The sequence below is a fragment of the Gallinula chloropus genome (assembly GCF_964237585.1).
Source record: "Gallinula chloropus genome assembly, chromosome: 3".
Lineage (NCBI taxonomy): Eukaryota > Metazoa > Chordata > Aves > Gruiformes > Rallidae > Gallinula > Gallinula chloropus.
In genome coordinates this window covers 119959508-119982376 of record NC_140087.1, presented here as the reverse complement: position 1 = coordinate 119982376, position 22869 = coordinate 119959508, and the positions used below count along the sequence as shown (strand labels likewise).

At 53.0% G+C, this 22869-nt stretch overlaps 1 protein-coding gene across 1 annotated transcript in view; it reads right to left on the bottom strand.

Annotated features, from left to right (window-relative positions):
* The window catches only part of XKR6 (XK related 6), a gene marked incomplete at its 5' end in the record, with an annotated part of 213922 nt that extends 198853 nt beyond the window's left edge, over positions 1-15069 (bottom strand). The window contains one exon of the mRNA XM_084261892.1: positions 14327-15069. Coding sequence (XP_084118018.1) covers positions 14327-15069 — 743 coding nt within the window. The remainder of the gene's footprint in view (positions 1-14326) is intronic.
* Between the last annotated feature and the right edge of the window lie 7800 nt (positions 15070-22869).

The following is a 22869-nucleotide window of genomic DNA, read 5'->3' as shown; positions in this document are numbered from 1 at the left end:
CCCAGGTCAATCATATCCTGGGCTGTGTCAAAAGGAGCGTGGCCAGAGGGTCTAGGGAGGGGATTCTGCCCATCTCCTCTGCTCTTGTGAGACCCCACCTGGAGTGCTGTGTCCAGCTCTGGAGTCCCCAACATAAGAAGGACATGGAACTGTTGGGACATATCCAGAGGAGGCCATGAAGATGATTAGAGGGCTGAAGCACCTCCGCTTTGAAGACAGGCTGAGAGAGTTGAGGTTGTTCAGCCTGGAGAAGAAAGAGGCTACAGGGATACCCTGCAGCAGCCTTCCAGTCTCTCAAGGGGTCTACAGGAAATCTGGGGAAGGACTTTTTAGAAGGGCATGGAGTGATAGGATGAGGGGGAATGGTTTTAAATTGGAAGGGGATAGATTTAGATTGGATATTAGGAAGAAATTCTCCACTATGAGGGTGGTGAGGCCCTGGCACAGGGTGCCCAGGGAGGTGGTGGTTGCCCCCTCACCAGGGGTGTTCAAGGCCGGGTTGGATGGGGCCTTGAACAGCCTGGTCTGGTGAGAGGTGTCCCTGCCCATGGCAGGGGGCTTGGGACTCAATGATCTTTAAGGTCCCTTCCAGCCCAAACCATTCCACGATTCTATGAAAAGCTGGTGTTTTGTGTCACTGAAAACAGCTACTTCAAAACCCTCCACAGGCACCCAATTATACCACCAGTGATTCAAGTTCAATTCCCCATCCCTCCTGTCAGCATCGCAGCCCCACCAGTCTCAAACTGTTCCAGGCAAGGACCTTGCCCTTCAGCTTTTTCTTTTACCTGCCATTTACATCTTGCTCAAGCAAGATCCAGAAGGGTTTTTTTTCCTTATCCTCCTCCCCAACCTCAGCCTAGGTGCCAGGAGCCAAGGATCATAGAATCATAGAACAATCTGGGTTGGAAGGAACCCCAAGGATCACAGATTCCAACCCCCTGCCACAGGCAGGGACACCAACCTCCAGGCCTGGAGCTACACAAGGTTGCCCAGGGCCCCAGCCAACCTGGCCTTGAACACCCCCAGGGACGGGGCACCCACCCCCTCTCTGGGCAGCCCCTTCCAGCCCCTCACCACTCTCTCTGGAAAAAACTTCTCCCTAATATCTAATTTAAACCTTCCCTCCTTCAGCTTCACTCCATCCCTTGTCCTGCCAGTCTCTGCCCTTCGAACAAGCTGATTCCCCTCCTGTTCCTCTGCTCCCTTCAGGGACGGGAAGGCTGCAGTGAGGTCCCCCCCCAGCCTTCTCTTCTCCAGGCTGACCCAGCCCAGCTCCCTCAGCCTCTCTCCATAGGGAAGCTGCTCCAGCCCTCTGATCACCTTTGTGGCTCCTCTGACCCCTCTCCAACAGCCCCACATCTCTCTTGTGCTCTCTTGGATCTCATCAGCCCACGCAGAAGAACATGAGCTGGGGAGAGAAGACCGGTTGCAGTTGTGGAGCACTAGCCCTGCACGAACAACAAAACCAGCATTTCCCAGTCCCAAGTGCAACACGGTTAAAACCAGGAGAGATATATTTATTGCCCAGAGCTTTCCAGAGCCGTTCAGCTCCCCAGCCACGAGGGACTGAAACGGTCCCGCCCAAGAGAAACCGTATTTACACCCATTGCCAGAAAGGGAAAGTATAAATATTTCCAGAGCTTTATGAAGGCTAGTACTTACAGTCATGCTTTGAAAGTGAAAGAATAAAGCAAAATATTCAATTAGAAAAAATTACTATAATTGCAGGTTCTATTTTATCCCTCCATTAAAGCAATAAAGTGCCTCGAAATACTGCTGAGCTGGGATACGGAGCTTAGTGCTACTTAACATTTTAATATGCACCCGGGGGGGGGGGAGATTGAGGGGGGGTGTAATTTAATTTAGGTTTGCATAAGGGTCTTCACTCCTCCCCAGCCCCTATTGCCTCCCCCTATTTCTTAATATGTGGCTGGATATAAATCCCTGATTCTGCCCCGTGCCAGAGGGTGTATCCGCAGATCTGAGCCTGGACAGACATTCTGCCCAGGGAGGTGGTGGAGACACCATCCCTGGGTGTGTTTAAAAAAAGGGTAGATGAAGTACTCAGGGATATGGTTTAGCTTAGGATGGGAATGGTTGGACTTGATGATCTTAAAGGTCTTTTCCAACCTTGTGATTCTGTGACACGTGCTAGCACACCTCCAGAGCCAAAGGGACATATCAAGCACATCCATGCACAGCTCCACATATACAGGTGCCCAGTTAGAACTATGTTTGCCTGCCCCAGAAGCTCTGATGTCCAGATCACTTATTATTATTATTATTGTTATTGGAAGGAAATGACCGATTTCTGCTCCCCAAACATCAAACTAAATCCTCTTGAAACATAAAATCACACCACTTTGCTCTAATAACATATTAATCTCACAGGAAGGGATTTAGTATTGAAAAGTCACTGAGCAAGCAGCTGGAGGAGGATGAAGAAGGAAGGGGGCTCTTCCTCCCAGCCCTGGAGCTCACAGAATCACAGGTCTGCTGAGAGGTGTCCCTGCACATGGCAGGGGGCTTGGGACTCAGTGATCTTTAAGGTCCCGTCCAGCCCAAACCATTCCACGATTCTATGAAAAGCTGGTGTTTCGTGTCACTGAGAACAGCTACTTCAAAACCCTCCACAGGCACCCAATCATACCACCAGTGATTCAAGTTCAATTCCCCATCCCTCCTGTCAGCATCGCAGCCCCACCAGTCTCAAGTCCAACCAATCCCATCCTGTGCTAAACCAGATCCCTGAGTACCTCATCTCCCCTCTGTTAAACACCCCCAGGGGTGGGGACTCAGCCCCCTCCCTGGGCAGCCTGTGCCACAGCCCCGCAACTCTGCCAGGGAAGAACTTTGCCCTCCCAGCTGAGCTGACCCTGCCCTGGCACAGCTTGAGCCCATTGCCCCTTGTCCCATCTCCTGTCCCCTGGCTGAAGAGACCATCGCCCACCTCTCTGCACCCTCCTGGCAGGGCAGGGGAGGTGGGGAGAAGGGCTCCCCTCAGCCTCCTCTTCTCCAGGCTCAACACCCCCAGCTCCCTCAGCTGCTCCTCAGAGGATTTGCCCTCCAGCCCCTTCCCCAGCCTGGTTGCCCTTCTCTGGACTCACTCAAGGATCTCAATGTCCTTCTGATGCTGAGGAGCCCAGAACTGGACCCAGCACTCACCACACTTTCCCTTCACCGCAGTGCTACAAGCCACAGTTTTCTGAATATAACCTCATTCCTCCCTGCAACAGAAGATAAGTGAATCTTATTTTAGGGAGCCCTTCATCCTTTTAATTAAACAAATTAATATCACTTCTCCCTATCTCATAGCCTCTATTATCTTTTGTGAACTCCTGCAGTTCTGTTGTAAAGATATATTGAAAAAGCACTAATTGAGATAATCTCTGGAATTCAAGAGTTGGTGTATTTTTAGCCATGTTTTAAAACTATTTTCCCTTTGTTTCTGGAATGCCTCCCATCCTTCCTCCCATGCCAGACTGTTTACATTATTTAAATGCCTTCTGCTTATACCACTCTTTACAATTTTTACTTCAACAACATCGGCCTCCGTTGCTCTTTTTTCCCTCGCTTAGACATAACTGGGATGAATTCCAATCCCAAACTCAAAACCACTCCTGGTGCTTTACTGCTGTCTTCTGTGTTTGGTACGTCAGGCAACGTGTTACTGCCAGTCCCATCATCCAGGACTGTCTGCGTGGGGGAACTGGGTGTGAAGAGTTAAACCTGTTGTTCTTTCACAACAGAAACCAGGGAAATGGTGATTTTCCCAGTTGCTGGAATTGTCTGTGAACTCACAGTGGTGCTTGTTGTCCCTCTGCTCTAGCAGACAAGCCAGAGCCACCCCAGCTGCCCAGCACTTCTTTATTTTCCAGAGAAAGACACAGAATCATAGCGGTTGGAAGGGACCTCCAGAGATCATCGAGTCCAACCCCCTGCCAAAGCAGGGTCCCTAGGACAGGGTGCACAGGTCGGTGTCCAGACGGGGCTGGAATCTCTCCAGAGAAGGAGACTCCACACCCCCTGGGCAGCCTGTCCCAGGGCTCCCTCACCCTCACCAGGAAGAAGTTCTTCCCCAGATTGATAGGGAACAACCTGTGCTCCAACTTGAGCCCATCGCCCCTTGTCCTGTCCCCACAGACACTGAGAAGAGGCTGCCCATGTCCCCCTGTGTCCCATCCTTCAGCTATTGATACCCATTGATCAGATCCCCTCTCAGGCTTCTTTTCTCAAGGCTGAACAGCCCCAGCTCACTCAGCCTTTCCTCACAGGGGAGATGCTCCAGGCCCTTCATCATCTTCCTGATGAAGTCCGGTGCCCACGGTGCATGAAGAAGCGTGGTCCATCAGCCCTGCCCCACTGCCACCCTACAGAAAACCCCACAGCAGAGGACTCAAGAGCTCAAAGAGGCTCTGGGAGCCAGCTACATCTCTGTCACTTGGATTTGCTTTGCTTTTTCTCCAGGTTTAATTAGAAAGGTGATGAAGGCAGCTCCAGGTGCCAGAGCCTTTTGCACTGTGGCTCCTGAAGAGGTTTTAATAAGAGTTCTGCCAAACTGGGAGGGTTGGGGTTTACAGTAATTTCTTTCTGCATCGAGATGACCTGCAAAGGTGGAAAGGGTGAGGATAACACAACAGCCTACTGAGTTTTTCCAGCCTAAGTGCAGACCTCCAGAGTGTTAATTTAAGCCTCTTCATAAGAGGCTTGTTTTTCTCAGTCCCCATAAGGCAGCAGTTAGGATGCACTCCAGTTTGAGCCCTGTTTCCCATGGGGTTTTGGGACAAGCAAGGCCATATGCCTATTCCCTCAACCCACCCTGTGGGAAAGGGGATGAAATACACAGGTATTTATTTGGGATAGAAAAATCCTCAACAATCCAATAAACCAAATCATCCTAACGTGCCACCTCACAGGTCAGAGCGGGGAAGGAGGAAGAAGAGGTCCTTGTGATAAAGGCTCTGGGCTTTAATACAGGAGGTTTTGGTGAAGCTGCCAACTCTGCAGAGGATCTTCTGTGCAGCTGAAGTCACTTAAGGACAGACTGTGAATATTTCATAGGTGAACCTGAGCCCTCACAGACTTCAGAAGAAAGGAGACGTGAGGAGCAGCACAGTCTTCAGGTCCCATTATAGTTTTGGGGACACATTTAAGATTGACTTTCGCTGGTTTTTTGTCTCCTGGCCAAGATGTGATTTTGCTCTAGTCAGGCTGCAGGTTCAGCCAGGGCTTGGGGATACTGATGGAAGGAATAACACACCCATTTACACTGAAATAAGGAAAGCAGACATGGATATATAGCTTAGCCATCCAAGCATGTGCATACTTTAAATGGAGTCCTCAGTCCATGGGTCAGATTTGCCCAAGGGCGGACAGACAGCAGCTCCTGAGACTCCTGCTGAGCAATGTGAACCCCTCTGCTGCAGCATATACATAACCAAATGTAGGCTGAGCCTGGACTGCAGGGTGGTGGGCAAGACAGATCTCCAGACTGAGGGGAATTGCAAAAAAAAAATTTAAAAATATATATATTAATTATTCAGTTATGGGGAACTGCTGCAAGCTGCCACCAGCCACCCCAGGACACGGCCAAATCACAGAACCACAGAATGGTCTGGGTTGGAAGGGACCCCAAGGATCACAGAGCTCCAACCCCCCTGCCACAGGCAGGGACACCAACCTCCAGGCCTGGAGCTACACAAGGCTGCCCAGGGCCCCAGCCAACCTGACCTTGAACACCCACAGGGATGGGGCACCCACCCCCTCTCTGGGCAGCCTGTTCCAGCCCCTCACCACTCTCTCTGCAAAAAACTTGCCCCTAATATCCAATTTAAACCTTCCTTCCTTTAGCTTTAATCCATCCCCCTTGTCCTGCCATTCTCTACCCTTTTAAAAAGTTGATTCCCCTCCTGTTTCTCTGCTCCCTTCAGGGACTGGAAGGCAGATCAGTCCCACATCCCAAGAGATTTTCAGAGCATCCCTGACACTGCGGGCATGGGACATTGGATGTGGCCCATGATCTGCCTGCAAAGGTCACACTGTTCTGCTCCAGAGGGTCAGAAACATGAGCTGTTGCTCCCATTACCAGACTGCCACCAGGTCTGAGGCTTTTCTGAAGACCCTTCTCCCTGAGAAAGACTTTTCCCCATTTTCTTGGGATGCTCTTTAGAAAAGCACCTCAGTACCCTGAGCATCAGAAGGTGGGTCAATGAAGTCACAATACCTGGCACGTGTCCTCTGCTTATACCTTTAAACCACAATTGACTTTTATCCCTAGCACAGCATTACTCTCATTCACAGTTCCTCCTGCCTTAAAGCTTTCAGGTGTTAAAACACTGGCTTGCAGTTTCTGTTAAAACACTGGCTTGATTTTCATGACAGTGTGGTGCTAAAAATCAACTCAGGGTTCAAGGGAAATAAAGTAAAATGAAAGTACAGGGAGAAGTTCTGTGTGGGATCCAGGCTTCTCCACAGTCTCACCTTCATTCCCCAAGGAAAATTACATGTTTGACGTCCAATTTCAGCTCCTTGCAGTCTCAAGACAGCGCAAGCAGCTCTCCTCCAAAGAGATGCTTTATCACCATCAGTTCTACCTCCATCCTTTTCATTAAAGGAAATGCTCCCTGAATAACCTACATTTGTACTGAGAGGAGAACCACTGCAAGGAATAAAGCTGGCTCAATGCAGCTGAAAGCAAAATGGAAGGGTCTGGAAAGGTGGAAAATGGAGAGGTTATCATTATAATGCACAAAGAAAGGTGAGGCATCTCTCCCCCTTCCCTTGGTACCCTGCTTCCCCTCCACCATGAAGACCACTTTCAGGTTGCCCCTGGCATTAGAGATGAAGCTGTGGGGCACCTGGAAAGAATGGTCCTTCCTAGAGTTCAGTGTGAATCCTGAGCAGCTCAAAAGGGATGTGCTGGTGAAATACCATGCAGGTAGCAGCATGATGGAAAGCAGCCTGTGATCCAGCTATCTTCCTGGAGATGGTGTCTCAAAAATACTTAGCACCAGTGTCCTTGCCTTCAAAGCCATGGAAACTTTATTCTGTGTCCAGGAAGAACAGAGTCAGGTCACCAAGAGCAGTTCTGCTTCACCTCCCTCCTCCCCAAATCCCACAGTGGTGAGGTGATGAGCTGCTGTCACCTCACGACCACCTCACTCCCTGGGCATCTCACACCCACATGGCTTTTCCTCAAGAGCATCCCCACATCCAAGAGGAAACCAAACTCCAGTTTCTCCTCCAAATCCTGCTCAATTCCCTACCCAAGCCACGCTGTCACTGCAGAAACACTGAATCACATGGGAAGGTGAGTTCCCACCAGGTCAGGGCAGCACCTTCTTTCTCCCAAGAGAAGGTTTGGAGAAAACTCTGCCCTCCCAAGGCTGGCACAGCAATTCTGCTTCAACATCTGTGGTTTGACCCCCTCTAGTGGGTAGCACTCACCAAGGCACAGAGCTTCACCACCACCAGACCATCCAATGGAGACCCTACTCAAGCAATAAAGCCTTTCTTCATCACTCTCATGGTGATGACTGTTTGCACACAAATACAACCCACCTGCCCTGTACATCAGATTCGATGCCTCTAGACCTCTACACCTGCATCCCAGCACCTACTTACAGACATCCATCCTGTAGAGAACTCTTGGAAATGAGGGCAGAGTGGGTAAGGTTTTTGGGTTTTCAAAAGGGAGAACCAACTTGTTTTGGGGGTGGGGGAAGTTATACCCCAGACCTGATTTTGTAGGGAGAACATATTTATCATCTATCCCAGAATGTCTTCCCTCTGCCAACTTGTCAAAAGCTGACAAAACTCCACACTATAAAAGCAAGCTGTTAAAACTTGGCTAAAGGGAAAAACTCAGCTGCCAGACAAGCTAACCAGAAAAAAAAAGCTGAAAAAAGAAATATTCCAGTGTGCCAGGGAAGGCAGTAAATTCACAGACAGGCTCCACAGAGCCCAACGTCCCAAACCAAGACAACAGGGTGGTATTAGGTCAGCAGCTTCCCGTTCATCTGTCATTTGACAAGCAGATGTCTCCTACTTCAAGGGATTTGGGTAGATACCTTAAGCTGCCTGGGTTTCTAAACTATGCCAAGTAGCATGTATCTAACTCACACCTTGTCCCAGAGCAAAGTATTTTAGTAGAGCCTAACCCCACTCATCACACAGTCATTAAACACCAGATATTCCATTTAAACCCATTGATTCATCCCTCCACCTCCTTCTCTGGAGAGATTCCAGCCCCATCTGGATGCTGACCTGTGTGACCTGTCCTAGGGACCCTGCTTTGGCAGGGGGTTGGACCTGATGAGCTCTCACGGTCCCTTCCAACCCCCTGTGATTCTGTGACACTGAAAAATGAACAACTCATAGGTTTGGTCTTTCCACTAATAAACAAGAGGTCAAGTCTTCTCCCAGTTTTTAATCATACAAACACACAAGGTGTTTTTAATGTCCAAACCACGACAAGGGTTGTTCTGTCTGGTTGGCTGGTTAGTTGTTGGGTTGGTGGGGGTTTTTTTAACAGAATGTTTTTCTTCTAAATATGTATTCCCACCAGTTTTAAAACCAAAACCCACAAACATTGCATTCAAGTCACAAAACTTACTGCTACTGACAGCTTAAGAGACACAGAGAGAGTGATTTCCAGCTGATCAGCATTCGTTTCAGCTCAAACTCCACATACTGTTAATCCAATGGAATCCAATAATGTTTTCTCTAATAGCACTCAGCAACAGGAAGGATCCTACTCCCATACTCTCAACCTTGTACTCCAGGACAGCAATCATGACCCACTAACCTATTTTAGAAGAGAGGTTAAAGGAAAGGTACATCAGACAGAGGAGTGACACTCCTGTCACTGACACAACCCCACAAACTATCCAAGATACCAAAACTCCTCCTGAATTCACACAGCTGAATGGCTTCAGCGAAAGCAAAAGCCCTGGGCAAGCTCCAACAGCCGACCCATCTTCAGCCTATTTCCAGCAAAACCACAGCACTGCAACATCCCTCCTCAATGAAAGGTCCCTCGTGCAGCTCGCGGTGCGGCGGCTCGGTAGCGAGCGTTGACGTGCCCAACCGGCATCAGCCTTCACCTTTTGGGAGCTCTGGCTGGATTGTTCTAGTCCTTTAAGATAAATCGTGGAGATTTGGGATGAAAAATGTGTAGATTTATTATAAAGGTTACAAAAAAAAACCAAAAACAATCACCAAACCCCAAACCAACCCCAGAAGCTGAATTTTAGCAGCAGAGATGCCATTTGAGATCACACTGTTTCAAACAAGAATTAAAAATATATAGATATACATATAGATATATCTACATACACACATAGGTTTTGACAATGTCTATGTGCTCTCTCTTTCCAGCAGCAGCCACTGCAGGCTGTGCTGACACTGTCTGCCTTTGGTTCTCAGCTGGGCAAAACCCAACTGTGAAATGCTGGGGATGTCATTAAGCCCCTGCTCAGCGCTCGAGCCACCCCCCAGCCTTCAGCCACCTCCTCCCTGGTCACCATTCACTCGTTGAACAGGATGATGGAGGGCAAAGCCCCCCACAAGCCCCCACCCAGACCTCTCAAAGCCAAGAAGCCACTTCTCCCACGAGTGATAAAATGAAAGGAGATGCTATTTGAGATCATACTACTTCAAACAACAATTAAAACCCTATGTGTACATACACATATAGACACAAATCTACGTACACACATAGGTTTTGGCAATGCATACGTGCTCTTTCTTTCCAGCAGCAGCCACTGCAGGCTGTGCTGACACTGTCTGCCTTCGGTTCTCAGCTAAGCAAAAACCAGGGATGTCATTAAGCCCCCGCTCAGCACTTGAGCCACCACCCCTCCACCCCACTCCACCTCCTCCTGGTCACCATTCACTCGTTGAACAGGATGGTGGAGGGAAAAGCCCCCCACAAGCCCCCACCCAGACCTCCCAAAACCAAGAAGCCACTTCCCCCACGAGTGATAAAACGAAAGGACAACCTCCCTAAGACACAAGCCCGGCGTGTGTTTTGTATTTCTGCCCTAAAATGTTATCAATGCATCACCTTATCAGCAACTCTTCCCCACCATTTAGGACAAGGAGTCCCTGCAGGAACTGCATTATCCCCCCCCCCAAATCAAAGCCCGGATTACCCAACCTATTGAGGACGAGGGTTTCTGTACCAACTCCAACCTGCCCCCTCTGTTCTCTACAGCTTCACTCCCAGCTGCTGAGCAACAGCCTCTCCACACCGTACAGCCCCCGCGTACGCTACACGCGCGGCCGCGGCGCGTACCCGTGATCACGCAGGAAGCCGGGCTCAGGGCATTCCTCAACTTACATCAATCCCAGGTCTTCCCTCTCTGTCCCCACGTAGGAAGTTCTTCCCGGCACAGGCACACACAGCAGTCTCCAGTATGAGCCCCACATCCAAGATTCATTCTAACGGCGCTGGCAATAGCTAGAGCAGGGATGCAGGAAGATATCCAGCCCGTGGATCCCAGGATAAGTTAATCCTCACCCTGGTCAGACACTGGGAGTCAGCTCCACGCTGCCTTAAAAAGCAGGAGCTGTGTGAGTGGGATTAGGGATCAACAGGAGGGAAAGCTCCCCTGTTTCACCCAACGCCCTCCGGGCTGCAGAGCTGCTTTTCCAGCAGTCCCAGCCCTGCACAACCTCAGCTGTGGCTTTTTTTTTTTTCTTCCTCTCTGCATTAACAAAATCCAGGCAACTCGAGCCCTGCTGCTTCATTTTACTGAGAGAAATTAAGAATAATAATAAATCAGCCCTCCACAAGCATCCCCTCTGCCTCTGCCTGCATCGTTTTAGTGTGTCCCCCCCCCTCCCCACCTTGCTCACTCAAGCATGCCACGGCAGCGGGTGTTCACACAAACACCCCCTTTCACCCCACTTAATACACACACTATTGTTCCTTTTGCCTGGCTTAAAGAAGGGGGGGGAAATAATAATGCAACTTGCCAGAGGAGCATCTGCATGGAGAGCTGCTTGTGCTGATGGCATCAGCGCTGGGGAGCACCAGGGGAAGCAGGAGAAAGGGTCGTGTACCAATTCATCACCCTTTCACGTGCCATCACGCGCAGACATCCCCCCTCCCATCACCTCCCCAGCTGCAAAAACACCCCACATCCCCCTCCAAACCCCCCCAGGATAAGCCCTCGGGCAGAAGTTGGGAACAAAACGTGCTCTGAACATCACAGAAATGACATTGAAGGCGCAGAAGGAGCCCCTTGCGTGCTGTTGCGCGGCGCGGTTTCCTGGGCTGCTCGCCTAGGTATACATTCCACGCACCCTTCCCAGGCACATCTCCTCCCCTCCACACCCCCCACCTCCCCTCCCCGGGCTCCCTTTTTGAAAATAATCAGAAAATAAGAAAGAGTTAAAAAATAAATCAATCTTTGATGTGTATATTCGTCTCCTGTGGAGAGCGCGGTGTCCTCAGAAGAGGTGTCAAGGCCCTCCTCTGCCTCCACCCACGCACCCCTCCCCCTGGCTCAACCATGCTGTCTCCATCTTAACTCCAGCCACTTCTTCACCAGTTTCATGAGGCAGCAGAGTTAACCCCTTCAGCTACCCAGGCAGGGGTGGGGGGGGAGAGGAAAGGACCTCCCCATCAATCACCACTATCTACCTTCCCTTTTCATCCATGCCCCAGCCAAAAAATTCCTAAAATCCCCATTAATTCATCTGGGAAGTACCAGTGTGGGGATATTAACCCTTCCTGTGAGCCCATCCAAGGCTTCCCACACCTTCACCATGATATGCCATCTTCTCCACACCCCCCTTTCAGCATCTTCACCCTAAAGACTATTTTAAAAGCTACAAAACCCAACCAATTCATCACCCAGACCTTTATCTGCAGCCTCCTCCCTACAGCCTAACCCATCTGTGGGGTGAAGGAGAGCACCCACCACCCCACCACACGACCTGGAGGCTTCTCTCCACCCTCCATCACCTACATCTCACACCCTTTACATCGTATTAACCTGCATCCCGCCTCAGCGGACGCTGGACCACGGCTGGGTCTTTCCAGTTGTCCTTACAACACCCCTAATGGTAAGACTGACATCTCTGTGGCAGTGTTTGCATCCACAGGCTTTCATCCCGGAGAATCCCTCCCTCCCTCCCTCCTCCTGCATCTCTTTTTGGGAAGGATAATGCAATTTCCAGCTCACTCTAGAGGTTGCTTTTTTTAATTCCCACTGAGCCCAGGGTGACTTCATGGACCCTTCCTCTGCTCAGTGTCTCCTCCACATCTTGTGCTGGAGGGGAACAGACCCCCCTATCCCTGACCTTCAGTCTCACACCAACAACCCCAACACCGTCCCCACTCCCCTGAGGAAAAGGTTTCTTCTTTCTCCAAAGCCCCAGCCCAGGCATCACGTTGCGTTTTTCCACTCCCACAGCTGGGTCCTTAAATGCAGGGGGCTCAGTGAACCAGAGGGGGGGGCTCCCCCTCTGCCAGCTGAGGAGGGGCTCTTGGGGCTGGATGAGACCCTCACCCCATAGTGATCCACAAGGGGTTCGACCCACACCAGGACACCACCAGCCCTCTGGAAACAGCAGGTCCCAGCACTCAGAAGCTGAGGGTCTGCTGTCTGCTCCTCTCTCTGGAGCACCCCCCACCCCATTTTCTATGGGATCCTTCCCTTGCAACCCCCTTTGCTCCAGAAGGGGAGCGGTGGGGCCAGACCCCCACGGAGCCAGAGAACCTCACTCTGCAGCGCTGCTGGCACAGGGGTCACCCCCAGCCCTGGGCCTGTCACTGTGGGGTATCATCCCCCCCACACCACCTCCTGTCAGGAAGAGCAGCTCCATCCACCCTCCACATCCTGAACCCCATCTGTGGGGTGACAAGAGCCCACCCCATCCCTCAAGGTACCATCTACAGCCCCATGGAGTTACAACCCCTTCCACACACCCCCCCCCGTGTTTGTGGGAGGCAGCAACCCAGGTCCTCTCCATGTCATGAGGTGACAGCATCCCCCCCCAACCCCCTCTCCAGCCCCACACAATCATTTGGGGGACATCTCTCCTCTGTCCAGGGCTCCTCTCAGTGAAGCAGGGCTCAATCCAAATCTCAACTTGGGGGGCACCAACCTGCATCCTGCTGGGACCAACAAGCCCCACTCCTCCCACCTCAGCCCCACAGACACATTTTGGGGGGAATGCCTCAGCACAAGGGGGGCCTTCACACCTCCTCCACCCAGGGGAGCACTGCCCCACATCCACCTCGGACCTTGAGGTGACAACGACCCCCATGTCACCCACCTCTGCCCCACAGGCTCCTCTCGTGGGAATCTCTCCTCCCTTTGGGTCTCTCCTCACCCAAAGCAGGAGTCACCCCAAATCTCCCTTCCTTCCCCATCTGGGGGGCACTGTACTGACCAAGACCACTCGAGACCACGAGGTGACACTGAGCCGTGTCCATCTCAGACCAGGAGGTGACAGCAACCCCCACCCGCCCCCACCTCAGCCAGGGGACGGTGATCTACCTCTGTCTTAAGCCACGAGGTGACACTGACCCGCGTCCACCTCAGAGCGTGAGGTGACACCAATGCCCATCCACTAGGGGACGACGAACCCATCTCAAACCAACTGGTGACATTGACCCACGTCCACCTTAGAAGCCCCACTGGCCCCACTGCAGCCAGGGGACAGCGACATCCCCCTCCCCCAAAATCCACCTCAAACCACAAGGTGAGAGCGACGCCCACCCGTCCCACCTCAGCCAGGGGACAGTGACCCACCTCAAACCACGAGGTGACACCTCCTCGTGAGCCACCTCGGACCATGAGGTGACAAAGCGACCCCCCCCCTACTCCCCCCCCCACCCCATCCGCCCCACCTCAAACCACAAGGTGAGAGCGACGCCCACCCGTCCCACCTCAGCCAGGGGACGCCGAGCCACCCCCAGACCACGAGGTGACAGCGACCCCCATCTGCACCGCCTCGGCCAGGGGGGACAACACCGACCCACGTCCACTCGGCACCGTGAGGTGACCGTGACACCCCCCCCCTCCTCCTCCTCCAGCCACGAGGTGACACCGACCCAACCTCCACCTCGGGCCACGGGCCGACAACGACACCCCCCCCCCCAACCACCCCTCCCCACCAACGGGCACCGACCCGCCTCACAGCACGGGGCAGCGCTGCCCGCCGGCCCCGCGCCAGCCAGCGGGCACCGACCCACCACCATGTCGGGCAACAACGAGCCGGCGGCCGGCCACCCCCGCCCCAAAACCGCGGCCCCCGGGGGGTGTATGTGTGTGTGTGTGAGGGGGGAACCCGTCCGCCCCCTTACCTCCAGACCTGCCCCATCTGCAGCAGGTGGATGACGGACTGCCAGACCCAGACGGAGATCCTGCAGAGGCGCTGCGCCCCGGGGGTGGCGGTGCCGCCGGCTCCTCCTACCCCGCCGGCGGGTCCCCCCCGGCGGCCGGCGGCCCCCATCATGGGCGGCCCGCGGCTGCTGAGGCCCTGCACGGCCCCCAGCCCGCCGCCCGTGTAGTCCTGCACGAACCAGCGGAAGCTGAGGATCTGCACCAGCACCGAGGGCAGCAGCACGAAGGCCAGCGTCAGGCCGCACCAGACGTAGTCCCGCCGGCCGTAGTGGTGCAGCGCCAGCCACAGGTCCGTGCCCACGTCCCCCAGCAGCACCAGCAGCGCCAGCACGATCCACAGGCAGTCCAGCCACGGCCGCTCTCCCGCTTCGCCGCCCTCCGGCGCCCGCGGCGGCCCCTCGGCGGCGGGGCGCGGGGCCAGCGGCTCGGCGGCGGCGGCGGCGGCCGCCCGCCCGAAGAGGCTCCGCAGGCAGGCGCTCCGGCAGCCCCAGTAGCACGACGACGTGTTGCAGCAGTGGCAGATGTGCAAGGAGCTGCTGCCGCCCGGCTCCTCCGCGCCCTCGGCCGCCGCTGCCCCGACGCCGCCGCCACCGGCGCCGCAGACACCCGCCGCCGCCGCCGCCGCCGCCGCCTCGTCCAGGTTGTGCAGCTGGGCGAAGCCCACGCCGCCGCCGCCGCCGCCGCCATCCGACTTGGCCGCCATCTTGCTGCCGCCGCCGCCGCGTCTCCGGCCCCTTCGCCGGGCGCGCTCGCTCGCTCTGCCCCCCCCCCCCGTCCCCGCTGCCGGCACCCCCCCCACCCGCCGCCCGCCCGCCTGCCCGCCCGCCGCTTCCGGGGGCGGCGCTTCCGCGCCCGCGCAGGACGGGCCGGGCCGCCTAGCGACCGAGCGGGGCAGCGCGGCGGCCGGACGGCGCCGGCCGAGGCGGCCCCGGGCCGCCGCAACCCAGCAGCTCCCGCCCCTCCCGTCCCTCCTCCCCTCCCCTCCCTCCGCCTCCCCGGCCGCTCCCCGCCCCGGCAGCCCCGCACGACTCTCCGCCCCGCTGCCGCGGCACCCAGCACCGCCGGCTGCCCCCTCCCCATCGCGCCGTCCCCCCGCTGCCCGCGCCCCGTCCCCGCTGCATTAAGCACCGCGGAGCCCATCGCGCTTCTATCCCCCCCACACACAACCCCTCCGCGCTGAGCACAGCACCCCCAGCCCACTCTCAGCTGGGGACCCCTGTGCTTGAGCCCACCCCGCACCCAGACCCGCTCCCCAGGCCGGTGCCGTGGCCCTCAAGTTCCCCGTCCCGCGGTGCCACCGCCCTGTCACCCCAGGAGCGCCGCTGCCACCCGGGTCGCCCTCAGCCCACCACCGGCCGGGCTGCCTCTCTCCTTCCCACCCCTCCAGCAGCTCCCTGGACCGGCCAGGTCCAAGCTTTCCTCTGGGTTCCTTCTCCCTTCCGACGGCGGCGCTGGGGACAGAGGGCTGCTGTCCCACCCTCAGTCCATAGGTTCCCCCGTGGCACGGCAGCAGTGCCCCAGCACCCTGACTTCACATGGCCACAGCGTCCTCCCAAACTCCCCACTGCAGTGTCCTCCTGTCCCTCTCCTAAACACAAGAGTCCTCCTCTGCGCTTGTCCCTTCCTCTCCCGCTTCAGGGGACACCTGCTTCACCCACCCTGTCCATCCTGGGTCCGGCAAACCACCGAGCTCCTCTCCTCTCCACGGGCCCAGCTCCTTGCTGGAGCACACAAACCCTCTGCCAAGCTGAGGGAGCAGCTCCCAGCTCCGCTTCGGGGATGTGCTTGGGGCTGAGCTGCACCCCAGGCAGATGTTTCCCCTAAGGACCCACTGGCAGGCTGGGGAAGCCAAATTCAAAGTCCTTCCCCATCTCTGGTTCCCTTTCTCCCCGTTCATACTTGTTCATTCATTGCATCCCGTTTTTCTACCCTGTCTTGTGCTGTCCTCTGTAGGTTACAATCTCCCTTTCCTGGTGGATTTTTTTCCCCATTTGCTAAGCTGGCTCCTTCCAAAAGCTCCTTCTCCATCCTTTTTACTCTCCCATGGGCTCTTGCTTCTGCCTCTTTCTGTGGGAGTTTGGATTCTGTCCTTTCTCCTCTTTTTTCTCCCCCCCCCCCCCCCCCCCCAATTTATGGCAAAATATCACAGCTGATAGATTCAGGATTCCAGAGCTGGCTGCTAAAGTTGCTGCTTGCAGCATCTAAATTTCAACAGGGAAAAAAACCCCAAGCAGGTGGAAAGATGCGTAAGTGCAGAGAAAAATGCTTTTTCTGGTTCTTTTTCTTTCTTCACAGAATCACAAGGTTGGAAAAGACCTTTGAAGATCATCAAGTCCAACCATTCCCATCCTGTGCAAAACCATATCCCTAAGTACCTCATCTACCCATCTGTTAAACACCCCCAGGGGTGGGGACTCAGCCCCCTCCCTGGGCAGCCTGTGCCACAGCCCCACAACTCTGCCAGGGAAGAACTTTGCCCTCCCAGCTGAGCTGACCCTGCCCTGGGGCAGCTTGAGCCCATTGCCCCTTGGCCCATCTCCTGTCCCTTCTTGGCTGCAGAGACCATCGCCCACCTCTCTGCACCCTCCTGGCAGGGCAGGGGAGGTGGGGAGAAGGTCTCCCCTCAGCCTCCTCTTCTCCAGGCTCAACACCCCCAGCTCCCTCAGCTGCTTCTCAGAGGATTTGCCCTCCAGCCCCTTCCCCAGCCTGGTTGCCCTTCTCTGGACTCACTCCAGGACCTCCATGTCCTTCTGATGGTGAGGAGCCCAGAACTGGACCCAGCACTCGAGGTGCAGCCTCCCCAGTGCCCAGTTCAGGGGCACAATCACCTCCCCAGACCTACTGGCCACACTGGTTTTGATACAAGCCAGGATGCCATTGGCCACCTTGGCTGCCTGGGCACACTGCTGGCTCATATTCAGCCTGCAGTCAACCTACAGGGAGGGAAAATGAAATCCATCTTGAGAAGAATGGGAGAACTTGCATATATAATAATAAGCTTGTCTGGAAGGATGTATTTGGCTTTTCCAAGTGATGTTGAAGGAGCTCAGGAGTTTTGTGAAACCTGAAAGATGCCGCTGGCTTTGAAACAGTTGGATCCTCCTAAAGCAGAGAAAGAGAAGGAAAGGAGCAGACAGCAAAGCTCTGTGCATGGTCCAGATGAATGAACTCTGATGCACACACACCTGTATGTGGCCAAATCAAAGTCATTTGTAGCCCACGAAACTCCAGCAAAAAAAAGTTCTTCAAAAGGAAATAAAAAAAACCCAAAACTTTGGTGTTACAGATACAACAGGATCAGAGAGGATGTTATCCCAGTGATGCTGGATTCAGATGTTGCAAAGAGAGAGGTGGTGGATGCCCCATCCCTGGGGATGTTCAAGGCCAAGTTGGATGGTGCCCTGGGCAACCTTGTGTAGCTCCAGACCTGGAGGTTGGTGTCCCTGCCTGTGGCAAGGGGGTTGGAACTCTGTGATCCTTGGGGTCCCTTCCAACCCAGCCCATTCTCTGATTCTATGAAGAGACCCTTATTTTCTGCTGAGTTAAGCTGTGGCATGAAACTGGAAAAGAAACATGGATATGGAAAGAAACGAGACCAACCCCAGCAGCCCTCGACCGAAACGAACACACATAAGGGATGTATAACAACACACATTGAACATAAAACCACTCTCCTTGACAAACACACGTGCTAATTCTCATGGCACCAAAGAAACAAGGACTCATGAGGCACTAAGTTTTGTTTTGCAGCGTGGTGAGCTATAAATGGAAGCATTCCTCATCCCTCCAAACTTCTCTGGGTAGGGAATTTGCTGCACGTGATTGGGAAGGAAAACAGAACCCAGAAGTAACGAAAACTCTTTGGTCTGGTTATTTCCATAGAAGTGTAGGTGCACAGTGCATTGAGTGAACCAATAAGGGGGCAGAAGAGTCATCTGTTTTGATACAAAAACAACCCAAACTTGTGTGATGAGACATATGGGTGGGAGAAGGCAGTAGTTAAAGGATTTTAGCGTTGGCAGACTAAATGAGAAAAACAGTTGCTTGGGCAATATATGACATGATGCAACATATTGTTGAGGCTGCCTCTGAATTTCCCTGTGCCATTGTGGCCACCTATGTCCAAGAAGGGTGAATTCAAGCTGGAATACATCCAGGGAAGGGCTGGGCATTAATCAGAGGTTAGGATCATCTCTCTAGCTACCGTGGATTGAAAGAATTTGGCTTGTTTGGTTTAGCAAAATGAGACTGGAGAGGGAATGTGTTTTCTGCCTATAAATATATCCTGGAAAAGAAAGGCAAGCAACAGGAAAGGCGTGACACTGAAGGGCAGCAGCAGCAGAGTAAATGAGTAGGAACCAGCCATGGATATATTTAGTCTAGAAATAGGAAGATCCTTCCAGTAGGAGTGAGGGAGACTAAAAAAAGGAGGAGTAACTGGTTTTAACACATAGCTTCATCATTTCCCACAGGCGATTGCATGCCAATGTGGAACAATAAACAGTTGGGATGAAAGCCCTTGAAAGGTTTCTCCAGCCTGGATCATCTCTCCATGGGAAGATCGTGTCCATTTTGCTGCATGGTGTGCTGTGTTCCTTCCTGCTTCGGGCGATGAGTCACGGAGACATGACTCTGTGGGTGGCCAGAAGTGATATCTCCACCACTTACATCTTAATTCCTGACTATCCCATGATGTTCTCCAGCTCCTGCTCGCTCCCTCCTGGCGCAGCAGGGCGCCTGTGTTCAAGGCACCCCTCATTTCCCTGGTACCCAACGCTGGTGTGGTCGCTTCAGCCATGGGTGTGGGAAAGATGCTTCACTCCTTCCATCAGGAAGAGCTGTAGCCCTGCTTTGTCTTAGCACTGGCCCTTACAGAGAGCCAGAAGACTCATTAGTCAGAGCCTGTTTCTTTTATTAGCCAACGCTGTGCAGTTTTAAGGGGTTTTTTTGGAAGCTGTGAGTGCCAATCATGCTCATGTATAGACCTCTCTGAAGTTAGGGAAGAGAAAGCTTTTCTCTTGCTAAGCAGCAGCCATCGTGCTGGAGGCACTTGTGTCCAGGGGTCTGGGTAAACTCTGGGTGACCCTCAGATCTCCAAGTATTTATAAAACATGTTTAGCAAAGGGTTTTCCCTTCAGCACTCAGAGCTGACTGTCCATGGCTTGCATTTCATGGGTTTTCTGCTCTTCAGAAGCACCAGTGAGACATGAGGGAGGGAAGGCGTGTTTGGTGCTCCAGCAGCACCCAGCAAACCCACAGCGTGGGACCATTGCAAGGGGGAAATGGGCAGCCCCTTCTCAGTGGTCTGTGGGGACAGGACAAGGGGCGATGGCTGCAAGTTAGAGTATAGGAAGTTCTGCACCAACATGGGGAGGAACTTTTCCCCAGTGAGGGTGAGGGAGCCCTGGGACAGGCTGCCCAGGGGGTGTGGAGTCTCCTTCTCTGGAGATATTCCAGCCCCATCTGGACACCTATCTGTGCAATGTGAGCTGGGGAGCTGCTTTGGCAGGGGGTTGAACCTGATGATCTCTGGAGGTCCCTTCCAACCCCTATGATTCTATGATTCTATGATAACCTTCTCATGCTGGTTGGTTAAAGGCTTTTTTCGTCCTGATCAATACATTAATTGAGCTGTGTGGTCTTCCATCTTCCAGCCATTTATTCAGATCAAGGGGAACCAACACTGTATATAGAGGTATGTAAGCCAGACTCAAGAGTTGTGCAAATCAGGAGCTCCCTCATTTCAATAACTGGGGGACGGATCCAGCTCAGTGTTCGGTGCGTGTGGAATACTCTGCTCCCAGCACAGATAATTACAGTTAATGGGGATTTACTTTACTTAAAGTAGGTCAGGAAAACGACATCTTATTGTGTCATTACTTTCCATCAATTACTTCCATGTTGTTTGCTCAGTTGCCGAGTCGAAGGAGTGTGGGCTGACAGCCTCGCCAGCTCAACGTGGTGTTGCCTCTAAAAAAAATCAACCTGCATTATTTCTGCCTCATGCATCATCACTAACAATAAAGCATCCACTGCTGGAATAGAGCAGGTAGCTTTGTTATTCATGCATGAGGCAGAAGAAAAAAAAAAAACCCCTCCAGCTTCCTCTGCCACCACGCTGAAGTCTCTGTGGATTGAAAAGTTGGGTGTGTTGGTAAACTCAAGAGGCGTTGTGGGAGTTTGACTGGGAAGGCACACTTGGGTCAGTCCTTCCACTGAGGAGCTTCCATATGTTCTATTAGACTTCTTGAATGCTACGTGCATGTGTCAGAGGGGGATTAACACAATGCTCCTCTTGCTACAGAATCACAAGGTTGGAAAAGACCTTTAAGATCATCAAGACCAACCATTCCCATCCTAAGCTAAACCATATCCCTGAGTACCTCATCTACCCGTCTGTTAAACACCCCCAGGGGTGGGGACTCAGCCCCCTCCCTGGGCAGCCTGTGCCACAGCCCCACAACTCTGCCAGGGAAGAACTTTGCCCTCCCAGCTGAGCTGACCCTGCCCTGGGGCAGCTTGAGCCCATTGCCCCTTGTCCCATCTCCTGGCCCCTGGCTGCAGAGACCATCGCCCACCTTTCTGCACCCTCCTGGCAGGGCAGGGGAGGTGGGGAGAAGGGCTCCCCTCAGCCTCCTCTTCTCCAGGCTCAACACCCCCAGCTCCCTCAGCTGCTCCTCAGAGGATTTGCCCTCCAGCCCCTTCCCCAGCCTGGTTGCCCTTCTCTGCACTCGCTCCAGGACCTCCATGTCCTTCTGATGCTGAGGAGCCCAGAACTGGACCCAGCACTTGAGGTGCAGCCTCACCAGTACCCGGTACCTCAAGTACTATTTATCTCACTGTAACAGCACATTGTGACATTGGGCTCTCTAAAGGTGCCAAATGTTACATACTGCAAAGCCAGCTCAGTCATCCTAAGGATGGCTGCCTCTAAGAGACCCTGAGGAGTGTTCTAGCACTTCTTTTTTGTTTGAGGGCTTGGGTTTTGAGCTTGCAGTTTATCAGCTGATGTGTGTTATCAGTGATTGTCAACAATCATTCGTCCCTACTGATATCTTGAATCAACTGAACATGGTGTGTTCTCACACCCAGACCAGGTGCTTGACTTCTAATCCCAGTTCTTTACAGCTCTGTAATTTCATATGCAACTGAGTAGTACTGAATGGCTTCTACTTTCCAGGAAATACCTTAAATTTAAAGAATATATTTAGGCTCCAGCAGTACAATCAGGGACAGGTCTTCACCCAAAGGAAATATCCCTGTGAACTACCCTGCTTTCACTTGCTGAGGTTTTAGCAGGATGGGGCTATCACAGAAGAGGGCACCTTAAATAACAGGCTATTCTTTAAAAGTATTTTTTTTTTTTAAATCCTCTTTCTGGATATGTTTTTTTGGTAAAATGGGAGTCACTGATATAACCTAGAGAGGCAGTGAAGTTTGATTAATGCTCCCTAAAACACGTTCAGGTCCTCAGCTGTTACATGATAAAAGCTGGATAACGATTCTCTATTAAATATGTAATCACACAAATCCCCAACTTTCCTCTATTGGACAGTAATACTGCACTCCAATCATTTCACATCTCCTGACAAATTTAAGAATTAGGATGGTCTTGGGAAATGTGCATTAGCTAACTTCCTAGCTCCTTTTCTCTAGCTCTTACCTGTGGTGACATGGCTTATTCAGCTCTCCCCAGGCTTCCTTTAATCTCCTGAGAGCTGCAACTGTTTTCATTTATTCCCACGCATCAAAAGGAACCTGTCTCCCTGCTTTCAGACACCTGCCTATTGTGGGACACCTTTTAGATGCAGTCAGCTGGAGTGGTGACATCGGGTACATGATGGTAGGGGCCACCTGGGGACTGTCCTGTGCAGAAGATAGTGACCACAAGGGAGCTTCCCGACCTGCCTGGCAGCACTCCCAGCTTTCCTTTTAACCAGAGCACTAGTTACTCCCCTCAGCTGTGCCCTTCAAGGTACCAGTCACTCAGTGGGAAGAACCAACATGCCTTCATCAGCTGAAAAAAGGTGTGGAGCAGTGCAGGGAACTGTGAGCTTCTCCCCTTGGAAAAGCATTAACAGCTAAGACCTCCAGTTGGATGGGCTTTGCTTGGTGCTTTTCCAAGCTGGGATTTAGGGAAAGCAACCACACAGCATTTCCTACTTCCCCTCCCCATGGGGCTACAATGATTTAATTGGCTGTGAAGGGCAGGGGTGTATCTCGTGGAATAGCTGGCTGTGATTGTCAGTGTGCCACGCTGCTCTGCAGAGCTCAGTGAAAAATAGAGGTACCAGGGGGTGCTTCCCCTTCAGAGCTGGGCACAGGTGAAGAAGGTTGGCTGCTGTCCCTATAAGAACTGCACGTGGTGTGTAGCTTTTCTGTTCTTCAAGATTACTGGGAAAGCCATGGACCATGGGAGGAAGCAGAGATGGATCTCACACCTTAAGGTGAAGTATATTCCCTGAAATACAACCCCCTTTCCACACCCCCTACCAATGCTCAT